Here is a 26,646-nt window from a genome sequence, read left to right as displayed (position 1 = left end):
AGAGGATGACCTATCAGGAATTTGCTCCTGAGGTTGGCTGTGGCTAAATGCGGCTGCTGTGTTGCCCTTGGCACTATTTCAGTCGTGGCTGATTTGAACAGATTCCTCATATTTTTATGCTGCTTTTATCTCACATGAATTGCAAAGTGGCTTACAAACAATAACTGATGTTGTTAAAACAAAATGAAATAAAAAATTCCTTCCAGTAGCACCTTAGAGACCAACTAAGTTTGTTCTTGGTATGAGCTTTTGTGTGCACGCACACTTCTTCAGATACCAGTTGGTCTCTAAGGTGCTACTGGAAGGAATTTTTTATTTCATTTTGTTTTGACTATGGCAGACCAACACGGCTCCCTACCTGTAACTGGAACTGATGTTGTTGTTTAGTCATTTAGTCGTGTCCGACTCTTCGTGACCCCATGGACCAGAGCACACCAGGCACTCCCGTCTTCCACTGCCTCCCGGAGTTTCGTCAAATTCATGTTGGTAGCTTCACTGTCCAACCATCTCGTCACAATTGATAGAACATCACAAATGCACTTATGAGCGTACATTTTATTTATGACACCTTATAATTCTTACAAGAAGTACATGCACCCTTGTGGCTATTTATGGACTCTTGTGCCCCTGGAGAGCTTGTGTGCCTGCGTGTGCCTTGAGGACTAGAAACTTGGAGGTGATGCACATTTTCTCCCTGCTGCATGCTCCAGCTCAGAGATGTGGGTTGAGTCCCTGCTGCCGCCTGATCGAGGGAGAGTCAGTCCCATTCAGAAAGGTTGAAAAAGGAGCAGGCGTGGAACAGCCATGTCTGTGGGTGTGAAGGAGCAGTGAATGGGTGTTGGGTGGAGAGGCTTCCTCCAAATCTGCCAAGTGCTGGAGGAGTCTGGGAAAGCCAGCTTGGGCCAGGAGGAAGGGCCTTGGCATAGCTCTTGTAAAAGGTGGTTAGCCTTGTACGCAGGAGAAGGTTCTGGGTCCCATCCCTGTAGGGAACTCCTGAGCACACATACCCTAAGCAGAGATGGCTGAATCAGGCCAGTGGCTCATGTATAAGGGATGTGGGTGGCGCTGTGGTCTAAACCACTGAGCCTCTTGGACTTAGAATCCTAGAGTTGGAAGAGACCCCAAGGGCCATCCAGTCCAACCCCCTGCCAAGCAGGAAACACCATCAAAGCATTCCTGACAGATGGCTGTCAAGCCTCCACTTAAAGACCTCCAAAGAACTTGCTGATCAGAAGGTAGGCGGTTTGAATCCCCGTGACGGGGTGAGCTCCCGTTGCTCTGTCCCAGCTTCTGCCAACCTAGCAGTTCGAAAGCATGGCAGTGCAAGTAGATAAATAGGTACCACTGTGGCGGGAAGCTAAATGGCATTTCCATGCACTCTGGTTTCCGTCAGTGTGTTCCATTGCGCCAGAAGCGGTTTAGTCCTCCTAACCACATGACCTGGAAAGCTGTCTGTGGACAAACACCGGCTCCCTTGGCCTGAAAGCGAGATGAGCGCTGCATCCCCATAGTCGCCTTTGACTGGACTTGACCATCCAGGGATCCTTAAGCGGCTCATGTAGCCCAGCCTGCTGTTGTCACAATGGCCAACCAGATGCAAGCAGGACCTGAGCACAATCCCCTCCCCTGGCATTCAGAAGCATGGCTGCCTGTGGCTGTGGAGGCAGAGCAAAGCCATCTTGCTGCTCTCATCCTCTTTTAGAGCTCTCTGCCTCCCTCCTGCAGCAGGGGGTTCCTCAGTTTATGCACTGCAGAAAGGACTTCCTTTGTATCCGCCCAGAATCTTCCACCCTTCAGGAGTTCTAGTGTTAGGAGAGAGGCAAGAAAACTTCTCCATCCATTCCTGCCTCGCGTAATTTTACAAACTTCTGAGCCTACAGATCTTGCTGGACTACAGCTCCCATCATTCCTGGCTAATGCCCCCGCCTCCCCCCTAGACTAAAGGGCACTTAAAGGGCCAGCGCTCTAAACTGGGTATCTGGGCAGTTTCCTTTTCTCTTGTGGCAACCCTCCCCGCGCCCAGCAATGCCCGCCTTGCCCTCCTCTGTGTAACCCCAGGGCATGTAGGACTCTGCTTTCATGTCCTCCACCCAAGGCACATGCAACCGGGTAGGGGGGCAGCTTTCCTTCCCACTCAGGGTCCCCCCAGCGTGCGCTTTAGAAGCCCTTCAGGCGCGTTGGTTCTCCTGCGCCGTCCTAAGTTCTACTGGGATCTCCTCGGGGCAGCGACACCGGCACTTTCGTAGCCGGACGGTGCCCGGGAATGCGCTGGGTTCAAGCGGACATTTTTTTCTCGTCCCGCCCTTCACGGGTGGGGTGTGTGTGTGCGGGGTGTCACCTCCAACCCCGTCCCAATCTCTCCAGGCCGGGAAGCCTTTGCGCAGGCGGGCCGCGGCCAGCGCCGAGACCAGCGCCCGTCCGAGCGGACGGAAAGGAGACCGGGAACGGAAAGGCCTCGCGCGTTTTCGTCCCGCCGCCCCGCCCTGGAGGCCGTCGGGAGTGGATTTGGGATTTCGCAACCGGCGGCACCGGGAGGAGGAGGAGGCTCCCGGGAGTTTGGAAGCGCCGCCTGCTGGATCCTGTGGTGGATGCGCCGCTCCGGCGTGACGCTCCTCCGGGAAGCGCCCCGACGGGCGGGGAAAAGGGCCGGGAAGTCGCCGCCACCCTGCCAACCTCCTCGTGCCCCTCATCGACGGAGGGACCTTCCCGGGAGACGCCATAAGCGGGTGCGTTACTCTTCTTAATATTGATTCGGCGGGATCCAGGAGCCAAGCGGCGCGCCCCAGGCTCGACGGCGCCGCTATGGACCCGCTCCTCCTCCCGCGGTGAACAGCTGCCTGCTGAGACTGCCCGACGGGAGAACAGCGCGGGGAGGGGGGCTTGGCACGCGGGGCCGAAAGGCGGCGGCGGGAGATGGACGGAGCGAGCGCCCTGCCTGCCTGCGTCTTGTGCGCTCCGGCGCTGCGCCTCTTGCTGCGCTCCGCCCCAGAGCGGCATTAGGGGCGGTGAACGGGGTCCGGGAGCTGCCGGCCTGGGCTGGAGCACGTAGGATGGGGAAGGGACTCGCTCTCTCTCTCTCTCCGCCCCCCCCTCCACCCTCAGTGCAGGGAAAGGAAACTGACTGCCTGTTGCCAAGTTTGAAGGCAGCCACCACCTCTCAAGAGGGGCCGCAGGTTTTCCGACAGGGCCTCTTCCCCAGCCCTGCCTGGAAATGATTGAACCTCCTGCGTGCAAAGCATTCGCTCTACTCCTGAACTATGACTCTTTCCCCCCAAAGTAAGCAAAGATTCTAGTCCTCATTATTCTGAGTAAAGGGTTGAAGCAGTGGGAACATAAAACGCTGCCTTGTAGCAAGTCAGTCCTTTGTCTAACGACTGGCAGTGGGGGGTGGCAGCAGGCAGGGGTCTCCCCTGCTGGCTCTCCCTGGAGATGCTGCCATTGGGGGTTGAATCCTTCCCAGGCCGCCTGCAAGCAGAGATGGATGCTTTGCAGCTGAGCTGTGATGGCCCCTGCCCTCCTCCGCTGCTGACAAAAACAGGATGCTCCACTAGATGAGGAGACTTCCTTCTCCCTCCCCTCCCCCTTCTGATTATCCCATCCATGAACCTGATTCACAGGTGCACTTGTGAACCCTCCCAGCCTTCTTTCTATATTTTATTTAGCTCGTAAAGTCTGTACAATGCTCAGCTGGAAAAGAAAAGCTCAGAGCAGTTCACAAGAAAATGGTAAAATTATCAATAAGGAAAAAAATAACAAACAGTAATTTAAAACTTTCAGAAAGTTAAAGTAGCCATAGACTAAAAATGGATGAACACCCGAGTACCCAAATGCCACATTCTGGCACAATTTATTTGTTTGTTTTGGGTAACACCCTGATTAGGTAGAAATCCCCATAATCCACAAATGAAGTATTGAAATAAATGTTTGTCAATACAGGAAAGAGAGCTGGGCGGTCTTAACTGCATAGCAAATTTGTGCCCGGGGACAGCTAAGAGGGTCTTGCTAGAAAAGCTGTTTTGTTTTGCAGGAGAAGAGTCTTACTGTGGAGACTGTTCCAAAGTGGGAGGGCGGCACAGAAGACCAGCCCCCAGTGGGACATCTGTCCAGCCGTCCAGTTGCTGTGGGACTTCTGAGAGTCTCTGTGCTGGCGAGACATGTCAGCCCCTCAGATCCTGGTCACTGTCTGCGATGATGGGGCACCGGTGGGTTTCCTGGGGTTTCTGGTGCTGCTAGTCCTCAGGGACTGAAAGCGGGTAACTGGGGAAGGAGCTGCGGTGGGCTTGCCTCATATCTGTGGGATGAGGATGGCTGCTTGCTCTGCCAAGACACTCACTAAATCAGAGGTTGCATGTTGCCAAAGGCCCCAAACTATAGATTGGTAGAGTTGGAAGGGACACCAAGGGTCATCTGGTCCAACCCTCTGCAATGCAGCCATCTCAGCTAAGCATCCATGTGAGATGGCCATCCACCTTCTGCTGAAAAACCTCCAAGGAAGGAGAGTCCACCACCACCTTCCGAGAGAGTCTGTTCCACTGTCAAACAGCTCTTACCATCTTCCTAATGTTTAACCTGAATTTGAATTGGTTGGTTCAAGTCCTGCCCTCCGGAGCAGGAGAAAGCAAGCCAGCTCCATAAATTCTCATGGAAGCTTCAGGAGGAGAGAGGGCTGCTCTTGTGCTTGAGTCCTGGTTCCTTTGGGTTGGCCACTGTATGACAACGGAAGGGCTAAGGTCCTGCTGAGCGGGTGCTGGACTGCCCCCCTACCTGGGGTCCCAGCCTGGAGAAAGGGAAAGGGCCTGGCAGGCAGGCAGGCAGGATGGTGCTCAGGACCAGGACTGAGCACCCCCTGGCCTTCAGCCTGCCTCTTTCCAGCTCAGCTCCTCTCATAAGCTCCTTAGCCGCTCGCGGGCGGCAATCACTTTCTCGTGTTAATAGGATCATGGCGGATAAGGGAGTCTGCCTCCACGCAGGGAGCAGGCGCAGGGCACCCAGGACTGGGGTGGCACCTCTGGGCAGGAGAGCTCTGTTTGGGGTGGGTAGGTGGCAACTCAGCACCTGTGCCCCACTCCCTCATCTCTTTCCCCATTGCAGCCCGAGTCGGACCGAGATGGTGCAGACGATGGGGGTGGCAATGGCCCGGGGGTCCCCAGCCCAGTGGCGGTGAGTGATGGGGGCTGGTGACAGACGGGGCCAGAAAGGGGTCAGGTGCTGGGCTCAGTGTGGGGCAGAGACCGGTGCAGCAGCGGGGGGTACACTAGGCAGAGGTGGGCTTGATCCCCAATGCAATGGGGTGAGCTGCTTCTGGGGAGAAGACAGGGGACTCTGTGTGGGGCTGGTGGAGATCCTGCAAGAGGAGGGGACTGGTGGATTAAGGCAATGGCTTACAACACAAATCCATAAAGGCAACACAATCAAAACATACAGAAAACCTAAGAAATGAGTGGTAAGACTGAGAGAGGGTCTTTCTCCTTCCAGCTGGAGCCCCTGGAGAAGGAGTGGCTGCAGGCGGCAGCCGGGGGCCACGTGGCCACCCTCAGCCACCTGCTCCAGCAGGACCCCAGCCTCGCCTCCAAGAAGGTAAGATCGCCCGGCAGCTGGGCCCCTCGGAGTCAGTGCCCAGCTTTGCCAGCCCAGCCTGCTTCGAAGGGAGGGAGAGCCAAGCGAGAGAGCAAGACTTGAGGCCTGGACGTCCGGCTTCAGAGAGTCCAAAGGCCTGCAAGGAAGGGGCAGGTTTGCCCCGGGCATCCAACATCCCCTCCCTCTGCCAAGGAGGGCTTGCTCTTAGATGGGGGGGGGGGATGGAGGTGCCAGAGGCGGATTTAGGGCAGCGCGACTGGTTCCCCTGCTCTGAGTGCTGAGCTTGGGAGGTGCTGCAGGGCGTTGCAACTCTGCCGTAATGAATTGAGCAGAAGGTGTAGTCAACAAAATCTGCGCTTATTCCCTTATGGGGTACACAAAAGCCCTCGCAGAGTCCTTTGCAGGTTCTCCATCGGTAGGAGAGAATAACAGAGGCCAACCAGAGAAGATTGAGAAGCAAAGCAGCTAGTAAGCCTGATCTTTATTAAAGCTGTTGCAACAGGGTACTTTCCCCCACACACGGGAGAGCAGGGAAGGACCTAGAACAAAGGAGCAGCCCAAAGCCTACCCACCCACCCCAGATACATCACACCTACATCACACAAAAAGTTACAGGTGGGTAGCCGTGTTGGTCTGCCATAGTCAAAACAAAATCGAAAATTCTCGAAAATCACACAAAAAGGCGGTCTCCAACAGATTGCAACAGAAATCTGAGTGCCCTTGTTTACCTTCTGTCTGCCAGTTTATGTGATAATGCCTTCTCTGATTGCCTTTTCTGAGTAGCCTGGCCATTCCTTTGAGATGGTAATCACTGTGATTCCTGAGACAATGGGAATGTTCCCTCGCCCCCTCCTTCCTTGCAGACAAACATTTTGTCAGTTGGGGAGTGAAAAATGGTTTTCAGGCCTGTCTTCCTATGTATGTGGCCTATATACTGTATTCATGTACATTTTTGCTTGGTACGCTTATGAACAATTATTATTATATATATGACCTTGATATTCTTATTACAATTGGGAGAGGCAGGGGTCACTGAGTTTTGGCCTTGCACAGGGCACCCCAGTCGGCCTCTAGGATCGCCCTGCCTCCGAAGGGGCTCCCCAGCGCTTGCCCCCCTCCCGCTGCTGACTTGAGCCTCTCTTTTCTCTCCCTCCCTTGACGCTGCTGCTGCTGCTTCCAGGATTTCACCTCGGTGAGTGTGAACACCGTCCTTGATCTTGTGCTCTGGGGCTCAGACCCAGCTTGATGGTTTCTCACAACGGGCGTCTGGCTGGCTGTCTTGCCAAACGCAAGGTGGTTCTTTTGAAATGAGATTCAGCCAAACACAAGTGAGAGAGAAGATTAAAGATTTTGTTCTAAACAGCAAGCATTATACACATTACCAAGCAAGCACTTCGATCTGCCACTGGGAAGCCCCCAAGAAGTGGCCAAGCGACTCCCCCAGGCAGTCTCGGTTTGCACGGCCCTGCGATGGATCAGTTGATGCACAAGCTTCTAAAAACTATACGCAAACCATCCAATTGATAGATAGCTAACCTGTTAGCCTGCATGGCTCGCCTGACTGCCTACGACTACATGCTACTAGCTATGTACAGATGATTTATTAGCCACCTCTCTCAATGCCTTACTTTCTTCAAACAATGTCTAACATCCAAAGAAGGTACCCAGAGATATCACTTCCTTCCCTTCTTACAGATTAGGGCCCTAAAAGGCTGCGTTCAGCCATCAAGAGCTGAACAAGAGATAGAGAGGCAGGAAGGGAACCATGTTAGAGCGCTGTCTCCTCAAAATACAATTATCTTCCGGATAGATTGCCCATACACTGGCCCCTGTGAGAACAGGATGCTGGACCAGGTGGGCCACTGGCCTGATCCTGCAGCCTCTTCTCGTGTTCTTCTTTGGGACGGGGGCTGAGTCCACGCAAATGGAGCTTCGGCGGTCCTGGATCAGCCAGCCAGCCCTCCCTCACCTGGAGAGTGCAGAATCGGGTCAGTTGCCCCCCGCCAGCCACCACCTCACCTGGTCAGGAAGGGGGCTGAGGCTGTGGGCCTTCTGCCCTGCAAAGGGTTCAGCACCAGATTGGCTGCTAGAAAGATCCATGGGGGGTGAGTCTGCCAAACGGGGCCCCATTCAGGCAGGTGCTCCCACCTGGAATGGGGTCTCCATTGCAGACTGGGGTGGGGTGGGGGAGACCCCATTCCAGACGGTGGGGGGGGGGGGCGCTTTGTGCTTTAATTCTAAGCCGTGTGGCTCTCGGCAGGGTCATGTTGGGCCAGACTTCCTCCCCCAGGCCTCCACATCTTCCTCCTCTCGGGCCCCTTTGTGGGAGGGAGTCACCTTGCAATGGTTCTGCCCCCCACCCTCCTACTGCCACCTCCCAGCCATCCGGTGGGGGGATCCCTACTGCAGCCCCTGGCGCGTGAGTGCCGGCTGTGGGTGTGACACTCTGCACATGTTCAGAGGGCTCTAACACTCCCTTCTCTTTGTTTCCCTCCCCCATTGCCAAATCTGCCACCTGGCCCTTCTCCTGCCACTCTGCTCAGGGGGTAAGTCTAGACCCAAGTGGGTCAGGTTGCCTTGGCGTAGCTCTGGGGGGGGGTCCCTGGGGGGGTCCCTTCTGCCTCAGGCTGTCTGTCGTCTTGATGGGCACTGTCCCTGAGACCCAGCGCCAATGCCATCCGCCTGCCTGGCACACTGCCCCTCTTTCTGTTTGGGGTGCTCTCTGCTTGTGACCCCCCACCCCACAGCCTCCCACTCGTCTGTGTTTGTGGGGGAGGGACGTTCTCCCTGGGAACTGGAGTCTCTCCTGGGTGGGGATTTTAATGACTCTGCTTCTCTCCCGCGGTTGCTGCTGCCGCTGCTGCTGCTACCTGACCTGACCTGACCTGACACAGTTCGTAAGTATTTCGTCCCAGCTGCTAATTTCCTCCCCTTACCCCTAAATGCCCCCTTCTCCTCCTTTTCTTCCCCAGAATCCTTCATTGCACATTGCAGAGTTAAACCATGGAACTCCCTCCCACTGGATTAAGTGTAGGCCACCCGCCGATATGGCACAAAGTGACATGCGTGCATCATTTCATTTGCATGCCACCTTTCCATAGTTAGAACCGTGTTTGAGACGTCTTACAAAGGGGGGGGGGGCGGAAATACAAACATGGCAGAAGTAGTCATGAACAATAAATAAAATACCCAAAAGTGCACAACCAAGTTAAACCATCTTCACATAAATCATAATATCCAAAGTAAAGATACAAAACAACAACTGTCCCCCAGCAGAAAAACCCCAAGCCCAGCCCAGCCCAAGGGTCTATTGAGCAGCCTCAGCTTTTGCAGTTGGAGTCAGTCCAGGCCCCAGAGCTGCTCTTCCAGGTCTCCCAGCCAAAATTCACGGAGGACCAGAAGGCTTTCAAAGGCTCCTAGTGAGGATGGCTCTGCAGGGGAGGGCCCTGCTTGTGGGGTTCCCCTGACGGGCCCCTGGTTGGCTCCTGTGAGAAGAGGGTCCCGGGGCCTGATCCGGAGGCTCTGCTGATGCGGCTGGGAGTGTGAAGCAAGCCTCCGCCTTTCCTGCTCCTGGGAGGTTCAGTGGGTGGGCAGAAGAAGGGCTCCCTTGCTCTTGCTGGGTGGGGGGAGGAAGAGAGGAAGGCTCCCCCCTGGTGACCCCACTGCGCTCTCCCCCCAGACAGCCCTCCACTGGGCAGCAAAGCATGGCAAGGAGGAGCTGGTGACCCTCCTCCTGGGGGCCGGGGCGGACATCAACATGAAAGCGGTGAGTCCCTTGCAGGGCTGGGAGAAGGGGGCTGCACAGCAAGGCGGGCTTGCCCCCCCCCCGTATCCTGGGGAGAGAGGAGGTGTTGGGGTGCCTGTAAATGGCCCCCTTTTTTCTCCTTCTATGCTGACCCCTCTGCATGAAGCATGTGAGTAGACAAGGGCACCACCACAGGTGTTTTTTGGGGGGGGGCGGTCCTGCACCCTCCAGGGTAAGAATTGCAGCTTCAGTGTGCAGCTGCTTCCCTTAACATGGGGGCCCAAGTGGGAGCAGGGTGGGGCGCACAACGGTTGCACAAACCCAGCCAGATGGGTGGGGTATAAATATTTTATTTATTAATCTATCTATCTATCTATCCATCCTTCTTTCTCCACCCCCAATTCCCCCCCACACCCCTTTTCTCCTGGAACACACACAGGGGGTGAGTATTCAGATATGCTGGACCTGTGGGTGCGTTGCTTTGTGGGTGGGCAAGGCCCCCTCAAGCCAAGAGCTGAGCCTGCTGGAGGGTTGCTGGGGCCCCCAGGGGTGGGAGGGTTTGGGTGGCGGGTGTGGCACCCCCCACTCCCCATAAAGTAGCAGGTCACACATCTTGGTGCCAGAGGGCGAGGGGCCACTGGGCAAAGCACGTTTTTTGGGGGGGGATTTGTTTCAGAGCCGGGTGCCTCAGGGCCTGTTCTCCTTCCGCCCCCCAACCAGGGCTACACCCCACTGCACATTGCAGCTCTGCACGGCCACCGACAGCTGATGGAGTCGCTCATCTGGACCCATGGTGAGGAAGGCATGTTCCCCCCCCCGACATCATCTATGACCCTCCCTGCCTGCCCTGCTGGGGCTGCTCCTGAGCCAAAGGGGTCTGCCCTCCTCAGGGGCTGCTTCTTCCTCCCCATGGCACCTCAGCTCCCTGTCGCCCAGCAGGTGCCAACCAGGACATCCGGGATTACAGCGGCCGCCTGGCCAAGCACTACCTCTGCGTGGAGACCCCGGAGGGAGCCCCCACCCCACCCCGTAAGAACAGCGCGCCCCCCCCCTTCCTGCCTTTGCATGCGCCTCCACAGGGAGGGCGGTTCAGGATGGGCAAAAGGAAGTCCTTCGTCATGGAGCGCCTGGTTAGACCGCGGAACTCCCTCCCACAAGAGGCATGGCTGGCCCCCGACCTGGATGGCTTTGAAAGAGGGTGGGGCAAATTCACAGAGGAGGGGGCAGTGCTGATCCTCCTGCTTCCCAGTTGCCGGAAACTGCAGGAGGGGAGAGGGCGGCTCTTGTGCTCGGATCCTGCTTGTTGCCTTCCCAGGCTCTGCAGATGTTCTTAAGTGGGGAGGGGTCCCTTTCTGCTCCCTGTTTACATGTGGAAAAGGGGAGAGGGGAGGGGACCACAATAGGGGGGCGCTAAAGGGGAGCCCGAGCTGGCTTGCAGCCCCCCACTCCATGCAGCAGCAAGAGCCTGCCCTTCCCAGAGCTTCTAGGTTGCCTGGCGGAAGGGCCTATGGGGAGAGGGGTGTGACCGGGGGTTGGGCTAGATGACCCTTGGTGGTCCCTTCCAACTCTGCCACCTGTGTGAGTGTGGCCCCGGGGGTCTGCTGGTGTCTCCTCAGAGCTGAGCCCGATGCGGGGGGAGCGGAGCCGGAACCGGAAGCTGGCCTGCCTCCTCTTGCCCAGGAGCAGCCACCCAGCCCAGCGGAGATGGGGCTCGGCCAACGACTTGGCGGAAGAGGAGGAAGAGGAGGAGCCCCAGGAGACCCCCCAGCACCTGGCATCCCCAGGCAGCTACCGGGCTGTGCGCAAGTTCTCTCGATAGACAGACAGACAGACAGATAGAGGCACCTGGACTCAACCACCTCTCTCTGAGGGAGAGGCAGTGGTGGTGCAGTGGTTAGAGCATTGGAGCAGGACCTGGGAGAGACCAGGATTCAAGTCATTCCACTTGGCCATGAAGCTCCTGGAGCGACAGTCAGTCGCTGCCTCTCAGCCTAGCCTACCTCACAGGGCTGTTGTGAGGGGGAAATGGACCTTGAGCTCTGTGCAGAAAATGCTATAAATGGAGCAAATGTTTTAATAACTTTTTATATACATTACAGCTGACAGGTGAAGAATCAAAAGCACTCATTCTCTCTCTCTCTCTCTCTCCTTCCTTTGGATTTGTTTTTATTTAATCGGTTTTTTACCTTTTGTATTCTAAAAAGATACTTTATAGTTGGTATTAATCTTTGTATACCTCCTTTGAAGCTTTAATAAAATACACTGGGGGGAAAGAGAAAAGGGTGGGGTATGAATGCAACAGATAAATAAATGAAACCAGCCCCCCAGCTCCCTTCCTTCCATGGCTGGCTGTGTCTTGTTCCATGCCTCTCCAATCCATGAGGGACTCCAGGCCTCAATGCAACTTATCCAGGATTTGGTTTCCTTGAACGTAAGCGGAGACTGTGGTGTCTTCAGGATATATGGTTTTACTTACACACATATACAGCCTGAGCTTAGGATGGATGGGGGGGGGCACAGCATCAACACCCTTCTAGGAGATCTTGCTTCTCCATTCGTCACAGCTCTGGATCCAGCACAGAACAAGCTGGTCTCTGGGTCTCCAGCTTCCAGCTCGGCTCTTGCACAACTCTCAGGGTCTTGTTCTCCTCCCTGGCAGCTAGGTGGGGGGTGGGGTGGAGGAAAGGCCCACCTGTTATTCCTGGAGGGCCCCGTCCCTTAGTTGCAGCTCCTGCAACCTGCATCATTCTTTTGGGATGCGGATGAGGACACTTAAGTGGCCAGACAAGGACATCGTCTTACCAAAATAAAATAGACTAGTTTAAGGATGGAATTCCCCATTAGATTCTAACCCTCAATGCGTCCAGGACCCCAAGGACTGGAAGGAACGCAGCGCATCATGAAGACGGACCTGCCCAAACCTCCTTGGGAACCAGAAGCCTGCACCTCTCATTGGCCTGGAAGTGAATCGCACCCATGACCACCATGTGACGCAGTTGGGGCCCTGATGCAGCTGTTCCACCAACGAGGGAGTAGCACTCTGTGCATGCTCTTTAGCCGAGACTTAGAAGGGGAACTGCAGTCCTAACGAGGTTCTCTGTCCACCTCTCCAGGCCTGGAGCACCCAGAGGTTTGTTAAGGGGAAGGAGAGCAGCCCCCCACCCCAGGCACGAGCTCAGGGAGGGGCTGCGATGGGTGTCCCCAAACCCCTGCAGGATGTGTGCCAAAGGCAGCCACTCCGGCGAGTCAGAATCCGGCTTCTGGCACAAGGCTGGGCTCCTCCAACTGCAGCACCGTGACGCTGCCCCTTTAAACCCCAGCTGTGCCCGTTGTCGGCTAATGCCCCTAATCAGCTGCCCTTCACCCCTCTGCCCCTATAAATCCCCCAAGCGCAGCCTCTCCCGCCCCAGAGCCACTCTGGCCACAGCATGGCCTCAGCACCTTCCCAAGAGACGCCTGCGGGCAACGGGGATGCGGAGGGCTTTTGGTGTCCCCTGGGGGCCCCACCTGCCCCACGGCACCCCATGCTGCCCCACCTGCCCTGCGCCTACCCTGCTCTCCCTTGCTACAGCCTGCTGCAGCCGCCGCCCCTCGGGCTCTTCACCCAGCCGGTAAGTGACTGCAGGGAGCGGGGGGTTCTGTGTTGCATTGAGGGGAGCAAGGGGCTTGAAAGATGGGTGGGACTGGCTGGGCCAAACACACTTCTCTCTCTCCCTCTCTTGGTCGCACGGGAGGAGGTGTAACTTTTGGTGCTGAAAAGCTTCCAGGACCACTCAGATCCTATGTGCTTTGCTTCTTCCAGCAGCAGCCCTCAAGCTAGTGACACACTTGCTTGAATCATAAAAGAATTCACTTGCTTTTCTCATCCTTGTTTAACAGCGCCAGCAATCACCACACCCAGCGGCAGGGTGTTCTTTCAGTATGTGTCAGTCTGACGTTTTTGTTTCCATGTGCCCATTCTGGACTCCTTCCTTTTGGCCCTTCTGAAATAGATGCAAGGCCCATGAAGGTTTTTCAGGCATCGGTGCCCTCCTAAGTTTGGGGAAGGGCTGCAGCTCAGCGGGTGGAGCATCTGCCTTGCAGGCAAAGCGTTCCGAGTTCAAATCCCAACGGCAGCTCCTAGCAGGGCTGGGAGGCAACTCTGCCTGAAAAACTAAACAGCTCCTTCCAGCCAGTGTTGACAATACTGGGAAAGCTGGACCAGTGTCTGAGTGTAAAGCAGCATGGGCGTAGCCCCCAAAAACCAATAAAAATAAATAGTTAACTGAGGTTCTGCCACCCCCTAATGAAAGGCCTGTCCACCCACCCAACAAAAATCCTGGCTACACCCATGTAAGCCAGCATCCCATGTCTCTGTGTTCCTACCTGGCAAATCTCTGTGTTATTTCTCCATCAGTTCTGAGGCAGGTGCTCAACGGAGCTGCTTACCTGTGGCTGGGGGATGCCAAGCGCACGAGGAGAAGGAACTTCTGGGGAGAATATTGCGCAGGGTAGAAGGTGGCAGGCAGGCAGGCAGAGCAAGCAGGGGGGGTGAGCAATGGGGCCAGCCGTTGGGGAAGCCAGGGGGGCAGGTTGTCCAACAAAGGCCAGGCAGCCACTGGCACCAGATCCCAGGTGGGTTGGGGGCAAGGATGAGGTCAGGCTGGCTTGCAGGAGACGACCTCACGAGGTCCCTTCATAGAATCACAGAACAGTAGAGTTGGAAGGGGACACCTACAACATGGGTAGGCAAACTAAGGCCCAGGGGCCGGATCTGGCCCAATCGCCTTCTCAATCCGGCCCTCAGACCCTCCAGGAATCAGTGTGTTTTTACGTGAGTAGAATGTGTCCTTTTATTTAAAATGCATCTCTGAGTTATTTGTGGGGCATAGTAATTCGTTCATCCCACCCCCCCCCAAAAAAATATAGTCCGGCCCCCCACAAGGTCTGAGGGACAGTGGATTCAGCCCCCTGCTGAAAAGGTTTGCTGACCCTGGTCTGCCACCTTCCAAGCGAGACGGGGCTCCTCTGTCAAATGGCTCTTTCATGTCATTTGAATCTCTTCTTCCTGGTCCTCCTTTTGTCGGCAGAAAAAAATCAAGCTTTCTCTGTCCTGCATGGAACAGCACTTCAGATATTTGGAGATGTCTCTGTGTCTCCAGCTTCCAGCTGGGCGAGGGGGTGGAGGGAAAGACCAATGGCCATTTGCCCGATGGCACAGAGCAGCTTCTTTGCTTATGCTAATTGCAATGCTTTCCTGGTCGGCCAGATCCACTACCCAGGCAAAGGCATCGGTTGGGCAAGCTTCACTCATACCCTTTACCCCCCCCACACACACACAGGGTCCCGAGAGCTGGACAAGAGTCAGGGCATCATCCAGACTGATCCTCCCAAACTTGTAAACCCCCCCCCCCCGTCCAGAGACCAAGAGGTCTGTCCCAAACCTCCTCTCCATCCCGGCCTCCTCCAGAGATCTTTCTCATGAGTTCTTAGGGATGGGGAGGGTGTCCCATTCCTGAGCCGCGCCTCTGTCTGGGATTCATGTTCTCTGTCCTAATTCTCTTTGTTCCCCCAATTTGAGGGGCTATAATAGGAGGAGGCAAGCCACCCTCGTGGCAACAAGAAACGCAGGCTGCCAAGCGCTCACTGCCTGGTGCAATGGGCAGGCTGGCATCGACCGACGCAGCTCAAAGCTGCTCCTCCCAGCCCTGGGCTGCACGACAGACGCTCCTCTCTCCGGTCTGGAGATGTTTAAAAATATCTGCAGAGCGGGAGTCTTTGTGGTGACTTCTCAACCAGACGAGGAAGGGGCCTTCTCTGGGAGGCAGGAGAAACGTTGGGATGGAACTAAAAATAGCAGCCGAAAACAGGAGGAGGCGGCAGAGCTGAAGAAGCAAAGCCCCTCGGGGACACGGTGCCCTCCTCTCGACCTCAGCAAAGGTGGCAGCACGCACCATCCACAAAGCTCCGCCTGCCCCACTCAAGCAGGAGGTGGCCAGAGTGTGAATAACCGGAACTACCTCTGTCCTGGTAAGAGTCAGGGTTGGTCCAGTGGTCAAAGCTGATGAAAGGGCCCCGAGGTCATTGAGGGCAGCTGCAGCCCCAGGGACAAGGCTAGACCCAAGAGCACCCCAAATCCTTTAGGGGGAGTGGGGTGCCCTCCAGGACAGGTGGACCACCACTCAGGTGGGCAGAGAAAGTTTCCATTAATTCCCATCCTGCCTCCTCTTATTCGTCCCAAACGCCACAACTTTTCTCTGGCTGCCTCCGCTTTCAGGGTGGACCAGGTTTCCATTGCATGGCCACATTTAAAGCACGCTGCAATTCATGCTCTTTCTTCCCTGCAGGCTTCTGGCTGACGCTTCTGTCGTTGACTCAGCCGGGATCCAGACACACTTCTTTCCTCCAGCAGGGACAAGTGTCCCGTTTTAAGCGGGGCATCCCTGGTCACAGAAGCCATTCCTGACTTTGGCTTGGATCCAGGAATGTACAGTTTAAGACCAAATAAAAAATCTAAAAAATCCTCCCAGTAGCACCTTAGAGACCAACTAAGTTTGTTCTTGGCATGAGCTTTCGTGTGCATGCACACTTCTTCAGATACACACGAAAGCTCATACCAAAAACAAACTTAATTGGTCTCTAAGGTGCTACTGGGAGGATTTTATTTTTAATTTTTATTTTACTATGGCAGACCAACACGGCTACCTACCTGTAACTGTTTAAGACTGGCACCCTGGCACGAGTCAGCAGGGTTGTGCTGGTGAGCACCAGAGAGCCTTCCAGGATCGCTTTGGGAATCACCAAAGGGTGGGACCAAAGTGCCTTCGGGTTGGAGGCTGCAGTGGCGGCAGCAGGAGGCACCAGGCGAAGGGGGCAGGGGACAGGCAGGCAAGGGAGGGGCTGGGTGGGCGTGAGCAGGCGAGTGACAGGGGTGGCAGGATGGTGCGGGGTAAGGGTGCAGGTGTCCCACAATTTGCCCTCCCGAAATGTGGGGAAGTATGCAGGGAGCCGGAGCAGACCGGAGGAGCCAACATTTCCCGGAGTCGTTTTGGGGCTCTGCTGCTCACAGCCGCTCTTGCCTTTGTGTGCTCCAGGTCTCTGCCCCCTGCGAGATGCCCGGCGGACCCCCCCTGCTGTGGCCGGCGCCCCTGCTCTACTCGCCCCTCCTGCGGCCAGGCACCCCCGAGGACCCGTCGCGGGGCAAGGCGGCCGCTTCCCGGGAGAGCACGGCGGCCCTCAAAGCCTGGCTGGGCCAGCACCCCAAGAACCCCTACCCCAGCAAGGGCGAGAAGGTGCTGCTGGCAATCGTCAGCAGGATGAGCCTGACGCAGGTCTCCACCTGGTTCGCCAACGCCCGCCGGCGGCTCAAGAAGGAGAACCGGGCTTGCTGGGCGCCCCGGGTTCCGAAGGCCGAGGGAGAGGCTGAGGAGGAAGAGGACGACAGCGAGGGAGAGGCCGGCGCAGAAAGAGCAGCACCCAGCACCCCTCCGCCGAGGACAAAGCTCGCACAGAGTGGCTCTCTGGCAGAAACAGCGGCCCCTTGGCTGAAGGCCAGGCGGTGGCAAGGCTTGCCTCCCTCTCCTCCACCTGCCACTGCTGAGCTTCCTGCCAAGCCCAAGATCTGGTGTGTGGCTGAACTGGCCACCAGCACCCAGCCCGGCAGGGGGGCTCTTTGAGGAGCAGCAGGGCATCCAAATGGGGTGAGAGGAGCACCCCTTGTCCAGCTAGGGAAGGAGGAGCGCTGGAAAGGCTTGTCTGGCTGGTGGGGAAGCAGAAGATCAGAGCTGCTATTGTTTGGCTTACAATAATTGAAACATCGTGTTAAAACAGTTGAAAGTAGCTTGGATAGTCGACTCTCCTTTTGTTTTTTAAGCAGCGTTTGGGTGGCCACCTGCCAGGGATTTTTTTAGCTTTGTGTCCTGCATTGCAGAGGGTTGGACTGGATGACCCCTGGGATTCCTTCCAAGTCTACAATCCTAGGATTATAGAAATAGAGGGGATCCCAAGGGTCAACTAGTCCAGCCCCTGCGATGCAGGAATGACAGCTCAAGAATCCTTGAGAAGTGACTGGCCAAACTCTACTTATAAACCTGCAATGAAGGAGAATCCACCACCTTCCAAGAGAGTCCATTCCACTGCTGAACAACCTGTACCGTCAGAAAGTTAGTCCTCGTGGTTATTTGGAATCTCTTTTGTTGCAATTTGGATTCCATTCGTTTGGGACCAAGCTTGCTCCCTCTTCCATGTGACAGCCCTTGAGACATCTGAAGGTGGCTCTCATATCTCCTCTCAGTCTCCTCTTTTCCAGGCTAAACATGCCCAGCTCCTTCAAACGTTCCTCATCAGGCTCGGGTTCTGGCGGGGCGGCAGCGGTTTAGATTCTGGAAGAGGTGCAAATTTAGAGGACCAAGTTGCACGCTTTATCATCCTGAGGTGTGACGATGAAGGGGATCTGTTTTGACAGCTTGTGTCGGTGCTAAAAAGTGCCCTACACAGAGCAGCTTGTGGGGTTAAACCAAAAGGGAGGAAGTGAAATTTTGCAAACATCCCTGGGGAAAAAGAAAACCAGCTCTGCGTGGCCTCTACTGGATGAAAGGGTGATGGCAATTCCAGGTTCCTCTAAGCCTGCTCTCCAGCTTAGGGATATCCGCTCCCTAAATCACCCTCCATTGCCCTGGCAATCCCCATTTAACTCTGGGAAGAAGCGCTTCCTTTTTCGTTTATGTCCCAAAACGTTTCTCCATCCACTTTCCCCACGCGACGCAAGGCATCGTTGTAGAAACTTGCATCTCTCACTCGCCTTTTAAAACCCCAAACACCGTCCCTCATAGGGGAGTCTCTCCACCCCCTTGATAATTTTGGAGGCCTTTCCCCGAACCTTTCCCAGCCCTGTTGAGGCGAGCGAATGGAGCTGCACACTTTTTACTCCGAATTTCGGTTGCACCATAGATTTGCAGAACGGCCTTACAATACTGGCAAGTTTCATTTCATTTCATTTATTTCTGAACCAGTGGAGGACACAGACAACAGGAGGTGCTCTTCTTCTGCCAGTTTTTAACCAGGCGCCAGGACTTGCAAACCAAAATAAGCAGCTTTTCCTTTAACCCATTGGTGAGTGTAACGAAAGGAGTAGACCAGGACTTGGCACTGAGCACTCGGGGGGAGGAGGATGTGATGAAGGCATGGGGTCTGACTCCCCTGGGTGGGACACCCTTTCCCCCCTTCAGGCTTGCCCCTTGAGCCCGCAGGTTGCTAAGCATGCTCTGCAGAACTTGCAGGGAGAGTCTCTGGCTTTTGAAATGACCTCCTCCCCTGTTTGTAAGAGGTCACCTGTCTCCCTGGACCCACTGGGTGTGGGGTGCTCTCCTCTCTGGGAAAAATGTCCGTGTGCAGGGGGCTGGACTAGTGGACCTTTTAGATACCTTCCAACCATACAAGTCTAGGATTCTACGTCAAGGGGCTGGCAGGTTGCCGCAGCAGGACATGCGATGAACCAATGTGGTACAGGGGTTCGAGTGCCGGACTAGAATCCGGTAGAGACCAGGGTTCAAATCCCCACTTCGGCCATGAAGCTCACAGGGTGACCTTGGGGGCCAGTCGCACTGCCTCTCAGCCCGACCTGCCTCACAGGGTGATTGTGGGGATTAAGTGACGGTGGGGGTGGGTGGGAACCATATATGCCCCCTTGATCCCCTTGGAGGAAAAACGTGGGCCCCTAAATGCAAGAAATAAAATAAAATAAATATATAAGCTGCAGTGGCCAGCAGAAGACTGTTGGCTGTTCCCACATCACCCCCAGGCCCAGTTGCTCAGTGGTTTGGGGCCACATCCTGTCCCCCTGCCAATCCTAGTTCCACTAGAGACACATGGCAGAGGGGGTCCCCCCGTGGTCCCCACCAACAAGGCAGCTGCTCAACAGGAGCTGAATCTGCTTTCCCAAAGAGCAGCAGAGCCCTGCGGCCGGATCAGACCAAGGCACCCCCTCCAGCTCAGCATCCTCAAAGCGTGCTCTGGAAGCTGAAAGGGCGAGGCAGGGAGGCGATGGGCTTCTTCTGCCTGATGTGCACAGGAACACTGCCCTGGCACATGGAGGTTCTACTCAGCCGTGTGGCCAACAGCAACTGAAAGGCCCCTCCCTCCTCTTCCTCCTCCATGGAACTGTCTGCTCCTTCCTGAAGTGGGCCGATGAACAATAAATTTGAACAACCTGTCCGCTATAAATCATCCAGCTGCCTCAATGTGGTTGCACTTGAGAACTCCCAATTTTGTCAGAATTAATCGGATTTGAAGATCTTATGATTTGTGGACCGAGATCTCTGACAAACAAACATCTCCATGAGCATCTATGTGTGAAATTGTGGCATTCTTGCCTTTGCAAAGGAAATATATCTTTGGAGAGAAATAAATTTATCGGACAGCCAGGTTGCTAGTTCTCATGAACGCTTGGCCAATCCTTCGCCATCCTAACAGTCCAAGTATGAAGAAGCACATCATTGCCTTTCCAGCTCTGAAACACGGGAGGGCTCTCTTCCGAGGCGGGCACTGCCCTTGGTTCGGTTGGCAACCGGACCGCAACCAGGCCGTTGCAGGGAGAGGAGGGCAATGCTGCTGAAATCTGCTTCCAGGAAGGGCAGTTGGAATGGCACGAGACTCGGGGAGGGCAGGGAGGGCGAGTTGCCTCTTGGGTGCTGGTGGGAGGCTCCAGGGTGGCTGGCATTGGCCCCTGCCCTCCAGATCTCCCCTTCTCCCCCACGGCCCGACTCAAGAAGGCAAGTCGAAGATCTCGTGGCAGAAGCACTGGCAGAGGCTGTAGAAGACGCAGAGGATGAGGGTGGAGGGCACGAGGCTCACCAGGACGATGCCCAGGTTGAGACGCTCCACCAGCAGGAGGTAGATGCCAAAGGGCAGAGAGCTGAAGTAGACCAGGCAGAGGACGCCCACCAGGAAGCGCGGGAAGGCCCGCCACGTGGCACAGGGCTGGCACTTGCCCAGAGGGCCGTAGCAGGGCAGCGAGGCCAGGCTGGGCGGGCGGTAGAGGCGCATGACATCCAGGACCCCCACGCCCTCGGGGGCCGCCATGTCCTCGGGCACCTCCAGGAGGGTGATGACCAGGCAGTCCGAGGAGGAGCTGTGCCCGCCCTCCGCAAAGGGCTCCAGGACGCTGGGGCACAGCAACACTTCCGGGGAGGGGGCCGCCCCACCGCCCCTGGCGCCCCCTCCATGCTTCCGGGCCCTCTCGCGGCAGCTGAGCAAAGCCAGGACCTGCCCGTCGTCCTGCAGGCGCCCCACGTCCCTGTCCGGCGGCAGGGGCATCTCCTGGCGGCAGAAGGGGCAGCTGAGAGTCCCGGGCGGCTCGCCCACCTCCACCATCTTGCGCAGGCAGCGGGCACAGACGCGGTGGCGGCAGCTCAGCAGTTTGGGGCGGCGGCCGCGGCCGTCAAATCGCTCGTAGCAGATCTTGCACTCCATCTCGTGGGCTGCGAAGACCAGCGGCTGGGGGCCCCCCGCTTTGGTCTTGCCAGGGGACATGGCGGCCTTGGAGGAGGGGAGTCTGGCTGGGTGGGTGGGGGGCAGAGAGAGCAAAAAGATTAGAAGAGCCCCGGTGGGTCAGGCCAATGCCCTGCCTCGTCCCAATGCGACCTGTTCTCATCCTAAGAATCTAGATGATATTCCCTGCTTTTCCCCTGGTGAGACTCAGATAGACTGTCTCTGGGCTTGGAGGTTCCATAAAAGCGTAAGACGAGCCTGCTGTTTGTTGTGCACGCAGAAGGGCATAGGCTCGGCCCCCAGTGGTCCTGGCATCTCCAGGCAGGCATGGGGATGCCCTCTGCCTGAAACGCTGGAATGCTGCTGCCAGCCTGTGTCTACAATACTACACTAGACTGCACAGTATAAAGCAGCAGCTGCTGCTGCCTGCATCCCTGTAAGACATGGCAGGTCTCAGATTGTTACCATTAACCCTTAGGTCTAGGAATTTTGCAGCATTATTATATCAAAACATTATTATTTTTTAAAAATGGAGGAAATAGCAGCATAAGATATTATTTAAAAAAAACAAAAACACCACCTTGCCCTGTGCCAGTGTGGCATAATAGTTACAGTGTCAGACTAAGATCAGGGTTCAAATCTTCCATTTGGAAATGAAGCTCACTGGGTGACCTTGGGGGCCAGTCGCTGCCTCAGCCTCACCTGCCCCAGAGGGTTGTTGTGGGGATTAAACTAGGAGGCGGGGGGGGGGCTGTGCGCCACCTTGACCTCCTTGGAGTAAAAGGTGGGGTGTCAATACACTACAATAAATAAATACGAAGGAAAATGTCCTTTTTCTCCCCTTGAAGAAACTCTGGGAAGGTGCGCATATTTTGAAGTGGGAATATATTCTTTATTTCCCAGGTTTGTCTCTACTCCTGAGCCTTCTCATCGCTAGTCTGGTTGGGTCACATCCAGGCTCCTGCCTGGGCACCAGGGCGCTGTCTCAGGAGGCCGTAAGAAGAGCCTGCAGGATCAGGCCAAAGCGGGGGCCCATCTAGTCCCCAATCCTCTTCTCACTGGGGCCAACTAGATGGATTCCAGTGCAAGCAGGATCCGAGCCAAAGAGCGACATTCTCCCCTCCTGTCTTGTGGCTTCCAGCAACTGGTATTCCGGCCTCCACTGTGGAGGCAGGCAGAGCCATCCTGGCGAGGCGCCATCGAGAGCCCTCTCGTCTTCCTCCTCCTCCTCCTCCTCCCTGAATCCGCCTAACGCCTTTGGAAAGGCTGCTGAGCACCACGGCCTCCTCCGGCTGGGCGTCCAGCAATGGCCTGAGCGCCCGCCCCCCCCGGTCTTGGCTGGGCTGCCGAGCGGGACGCAGCTGGCCTGTGGGCACGAGCGCGCAATTGCGCCCAGGCTGGCTGAGAAGCAGAGCGCCTCACCTGCTGCCGCTGCTGCCAAGAACGGCCCGGGGGGGGCACCTGTGGCCCTCCAGACGTGCCTGGGCTCCAGCTCCCATCCTCAGTCCCAGCCAGCGCGCTCAGGGAGGGCCGAGCGCTGTTCAGAACAGAGGACACCCCTCCCCCCTTCCTCCCGGGGTTGTTGTTGGTGGTGGGGATTATCTCCTGCCTTGCCCAGCTGCTAGCTTTTGGGACCCACCTCGCCCAGAGCGCGCGCCCCCCGCCCCGTCGGTACCGCTGCTGGGAGAGCCGGGCCGGGCCCCAGGCAGCACGGGGAGGAGTACTTCCTCGCCTCCCTCCTCCCCCAGAGTTCAAGGTAACCCATCCCTCTCCCTACCTGGTGCGCGGAGGGGCGGAAGGGTGGGCGGGCGGGGGTCGTCCCGCCGGCCTCCCAGAGAGGCGCTGCCGGCTCCGGCTCCGGCTCCGGCTCCTGCTGCAGCCCCGGGCAGACGCTCGCGCGGGCCGCCGACAGCCACCGCCTGGCCGTTGCTATGGCAACAGAGCCGGGATGCAGGAGGAAGAGATGGAGAGGATGTTGATGGCTGGTCAGGCTCAGGCGCCCTCCCCGCCTCCCCCATCCCGGATGTACGGCCTGATTCCACCCCCAACTCCATGGATATGCCGAGATGAAGCGCACTCCTCCTCAGCAGCACAACTGGGTTCCCGCCGATCTAGCGCACCCCATCCTTCCCCCCCCCCAGGCCCCAAGTTGCTTGGGGAGGGGAGAGGCGACGCAGAAGATGCTGCCGCGGCCTTGCGCATCCTTCGCAGGGCGCTGCCCTCTACTTGGCCGTCGTGAGAATGACCAGGGCACCGTGGTGGCGATGCTCGCCGTTGCGCTCCTTCGGGCATGGAGCTCCTGGGCAGCCTCGGGCCACTCACTGCCTCTCTGCTTGCCCTACCTGGTTGGTTGGTGCAGGAAATATTGCAGGTTGGGGGAGCGAGCCACGGGTGCCCACCTGAGTGCCTCAGAGGGAAGGTGGGAGACCCACTGAAAGGGGGTGGTTGGTAGGAGGACGCCTGAAGACGCCAGAGAAAACACTCCCCTCCCCCCCCAAAATCCCAGCACCTTCTCTCATTATTATCCAAGACAGCACCACCCCTCCCTCTAATCTCTTGGCATTGCCAATTATAGGGAGCATCTAAGGTTGCTCATCCCATGGACTGCAAGATCAAACCTATCCATCCTTAAAGAAATCAGCCCTGAGTGCTCACTAGAAGGACAGATCCTGAAGCTGAGGTTCCAATACTTTGGCCACCTCATGAGAAGAGAAGACTCCCTAGAAAAGACCCTGATGTTGGGAAAGATGGAGGGCACAAGGAGAAGGGGACGACAGAGGATGAGATGGTTGGACAGTGTTCTCGAAGCGACTGGCATGAGTTTGGCCAAACTGCAAGAGGCAGTGAAGGATAGGCGTGCCTGGCGTGCTCCGGTCCATGGGGTCACGAAGAGTCGGACACGACTGAACGACAACAACATCATCATCTAAGGTTGCAAGCCACATGCTACTTACCTGGGATTATGCCCCATTGAATTCAACAGGACTTGCTTCCTAATCCTATCAGACCTCTTTTGGATTGCACCATCAACCTACTGAAGCCAATAGTCATGGCAACTTACATCCATTGGTTTCTAGCTACAAAAGGTGCCACTGCCTATTTGTCTGTACCTACACACGCACACACAGAGAAAATCAAAATAGAGATATGTGGGTGATTTGGTCTTGAGTGTCAGTGGGAAGTAGAGGTCAGGATGACCAGTTGAAGTCCTCACTTGCGCCCTGAAGCTCCCCGGGTGACCTTGGCCGTTCCCCCCCCCCCCCCAGCCCCACCAGTCTCACAGCAGAGCCGGCCCACTGATTAGGCAGGGTGAAGCACGGGTCTCAGGCGGCAGAAGGGCAAGAGGCAGCACCCCAGCTCTTGCCGAATGCAGGGGGGCATTCCACCAGTGGCAGAAGGGGGTGCACAGGGCAGCACATTTGTTTCACCTCCGGTAGCCAACAGGACGGGCCACCCCTGCTTACAGGGTTGTTGTGAGGAAAGGGAACTGGAGAGAGGAAGCATGCAAGGAACTTTGGGTTCCTTGGAAAGGAAGCAGGATATAAATGGAGAATAAAAGAACCAAACCAACAAATCAGGAACTTCTCCGCTACAGACTTGTGGGAGCAAATCTGTCCAGAAGTGCCCAAGAGAGATAAAAAATTAAGGCAGGAAGGGTTCGGGGAGTTTTACTCAAATGAAATGAGAAGATGGCAGATTCAGGCGAGGCAAGAGCGAGACCTTCACATACTCAAGGAATTTGCCACCAATATGTAGCAAAGATGACTAGGTGCTTCTGGGCCTCCAGAGAAGGATGGCACAACTGTCAGCCAACAACCGTTAGCTTTCTCAGAGAAAATGGGACAGAGGCAGGTCTTGAGGTCACTTGCTTGCCAACTGACCAGGGAGCAAGGGAACAACAACCCTGCGAAGGTGGACAATGGCAACCTCTCCGTCCTCCATGTGCAAACCCATTGATGTTTCATGGAGGGCTGCGAGGACCCTGTGCAAAACAAAATAATTCTGCACTTGCGTCATTTCCCGCTTGCGTCATTTCTTATTTTCCTAATTTATTCCAGTTTCTGGCATTTGGTATACTCTGCTTAGTCATGGAGGAAGGATGCTGTACTACTCACTCCACCACCCCCAGTATTATTCAGGGACTTCTCTGGCTTCTGAAGCTCCTGCAGGTTTCACCAACCATCTGACATGTTTCTGCAGGCATACTAAGGACTAGGAACTTGCTTTAAAAATAAAATAGAAGCAGAGATGCACATGAACGTACATTTCTGCAGCCTGTGGAATTAGGCCACACATGTGCACAATCATGGTTGTATTTGGTTTACACCTAGATAAAATTATTTCTGAAATATAGGTGATATAAGAAAACAAATTTCTTTTTTCCTACGTGACCTGCAACCTCCACATCAAACAAAACTCGATGGCCCTTGCTTTTTATTTACTCAATTTATACTGCATTACACTTCAGGCACACTCCGTGCTCCTCCCCATTGTGGAACCGACTCCCTCAGAAGCCGGTGGATTCTCCTTCCTTGGAGGTTTCTCAGCAGAGGCTGGGGGGCCACTTGGTGGGGATTCTTCATCTGTGATGCCTGCACTGCAAGGGGTTGGGCTAGATCAGTGTTTTTCAACCACTCTTCCGCGGCACACTAGTGTGCCGCGAGATGTTGCCTGGTGTGCCGTGGGAAAAATTGAAAAATTCAAGAGAATTACTTTATATATAGTCAATATAGGCACAGAGTTAAATTTTTTAACATTTTCTAATGGTGGTGTGCCTCGTGATTTTTTTCATGAAACAAGTGTGCCTTTGCCCAAAAAAGGTTGAAAAACACTGGGCTAGATGACCCTTGGGTGGCCTCAATCAATCCTAAGGGGAAGGGCAAGGGTGGCACAGGGAATGCGGAAGCTGGGCTCAGGCCCATCAGACGCACCCTTTGGCCAGTCTCTCCCCCCCCCCCCCCAGGTTCTCATGAAGTCAGAATAAGCCCAGACCATCGTGATGTCTTTGGAGAAAGGATGCGAGAAGCAATTCAGTGAGATTCCACACGAAGGCGCAGCTGGGCAAACCAAGGTTGGACTAGAAGTGCAGCAACCATGGTCTGGACTGCTCTGTTCAAAATCATACCAGCCCAAGTAGATAAATAGGTACCGCAGTGGTGGGAAGCTAAACGCCGTTTCCGTGCACTTTGCCTTCCGTCCGGTGTTCCGTTGCGCCAGAAGCGGTTTAGTCCTGCTGGCCACATGACCTGGAAAGCTGTCTGTGGACAAACGCTGGCTCCCTCGGCCTGAAAGCGAAATGAGCTCCGCAACCCCGTAGTCGCCTTTGACTGGACTTAACTGGCTGACCGAACCCAAAGGGTGCTCATCAATGACTCCTCTTCATCCTGGAGAGAAGTGACTAGTGGGGTGCCACAGGGTTCTGTCTTGGGCCCAGTCTTATTCAACATCTTCATCAATAACTTGGATGATGGGCTTGAGGGCATCCTGATCAAGTTTGCAGATGACACCAAATTGGGAGGGGTGGCTAATACCCCTGAGGACAGGATCACACTTCAAAATGACCGTAACAGATTAGAGAACTGGGCCAAAGCAAACAAGATGAATTTTAACAGGGAGAAATGTAAAGTACTACACTTGGGCAAAAAAAATGAAAGGCACAAATACAGGATGGGTGACACCTGGCTTGAGAGCAGCACATGTGAAAAGGATCTAGGAGTCTTGGTAGACCACAAACTTGACATGAGTCAACAGTGTGATGCAGCAGCTAAAAAAGCCAATGCAATTCTGGGCTGCATCAATAGGAGTATAGCATCTAGATCAAGGGAAGTAATAGTACCACTGTATTCCACTCTGGTCAG

General features: G+C 55.6%; 2 protein-coding genes across 2 annotated transcripts; one reads left to right on the top strand and one right to left on the bottom strand.

Annotated features, from left to right (window-relative positions):
- The first annotated feature begins 2,471 nt into the window (after window positions 1–2,471).
- On the top strand, window positions 2,472–11,237 carry LOC117049206 (ankyrin repeat domain-containing protein SOWAHC-like). The gene is made up of 11 exons (XM_033153926.1): window positions 2,472–2,726; window positions 4,028–4,202; window positions 5,092–5,160; window positions 5,476–5,577; window positions 6,758–6,769; window positions 8,472–8,474; window positions 9,257–9,343; window positions 9,762–9,764; window positions 10,043–10,115; window positions 10,262–10,351; window positions 10,939–11,237. Exons 2-11 carry the CDS (start codon window positions 4,155–4,157, stop codon window positions 11,139–11,141), a joined length of 690 nt encoding a protein of 229 aa, XP_033009817.1. The 5' UTR covers window positions 2,472–2,726; window positions 4,028–4,154; the 3' UTR covers window positions 11,142–11,237.
- An 8,548-nt stretch (window positions 11,238–19,785) lies between these two features.
- LOC117049205 (E3 ubiquitin-protein ligase RNF182-like) lies at window positions 19,786–20,854 on the bottom strand. The gene has a single exon (XM_033153925.1). It carries the CDS (start codon window positions 20,828–20,830, stop codon window positions 20,063–20,065), a length of 768 nt encoding a protein of 255 aa, XP_033009816.1. The 5' UTR covers window positions 20,831–20,854; the 3' UTR covers window positions 19,786–20,062.
- Between the last annotated feature and the right edge of the window lie 5,792 nt (window positions 20,855–26,646).

The sequence above is a fragment of the Lacerta agilis genome, chromosome 6 (assembly GCF_009819535.1).
Source record: "Lacerta agilis isolate rLacAgi1 chromosome 6, rLacAgi1.pri, whole genome shotgun sequence".
Taxonomy (NCBI): Eukaryota; Metazoa; Chordata; class Lepidosauria; order Squamata; family Lacertidae; genus Lacerta; species Lacerta agilis.
Note: the sequence above shows the minus strand (reverse complement) of the source record. Positions and strands in the feature narration are given on the sequence as shown.

Bases quoted from the DNA above. Each gene is read 5' to 3' on its own strand.
- LOC117049206 (XM_033153926.1), top strand. From the start codon at position 4,155: ATGTCAGCCCCTCAGATCCTGGTCACTGTCTGCGATGATGGGGCACCG. The intron at 10,116-10,261 runs GTGAGGAAGGCA...GTCGCCCAGCAG, and splicing joins GTCGCTCATCTGGACCCATG to GTGCCAACCAGGACATCCGG. The intron at 10,352-10,938 runs GTAAGAACAGCG...GTGTCTCCTCAG, and splicing joins GGGAGCCCCCACCCCACCCC to AGCTGAGCCCGATGCGGGGG.
- LOC117049205 (XM_033153925.1), bottom strand. From the start codon at position 20,830: ATGTCCCCTGGCAAGACCAAAGCGGGGGGCCCCCAGCCGCTGGTCTTC.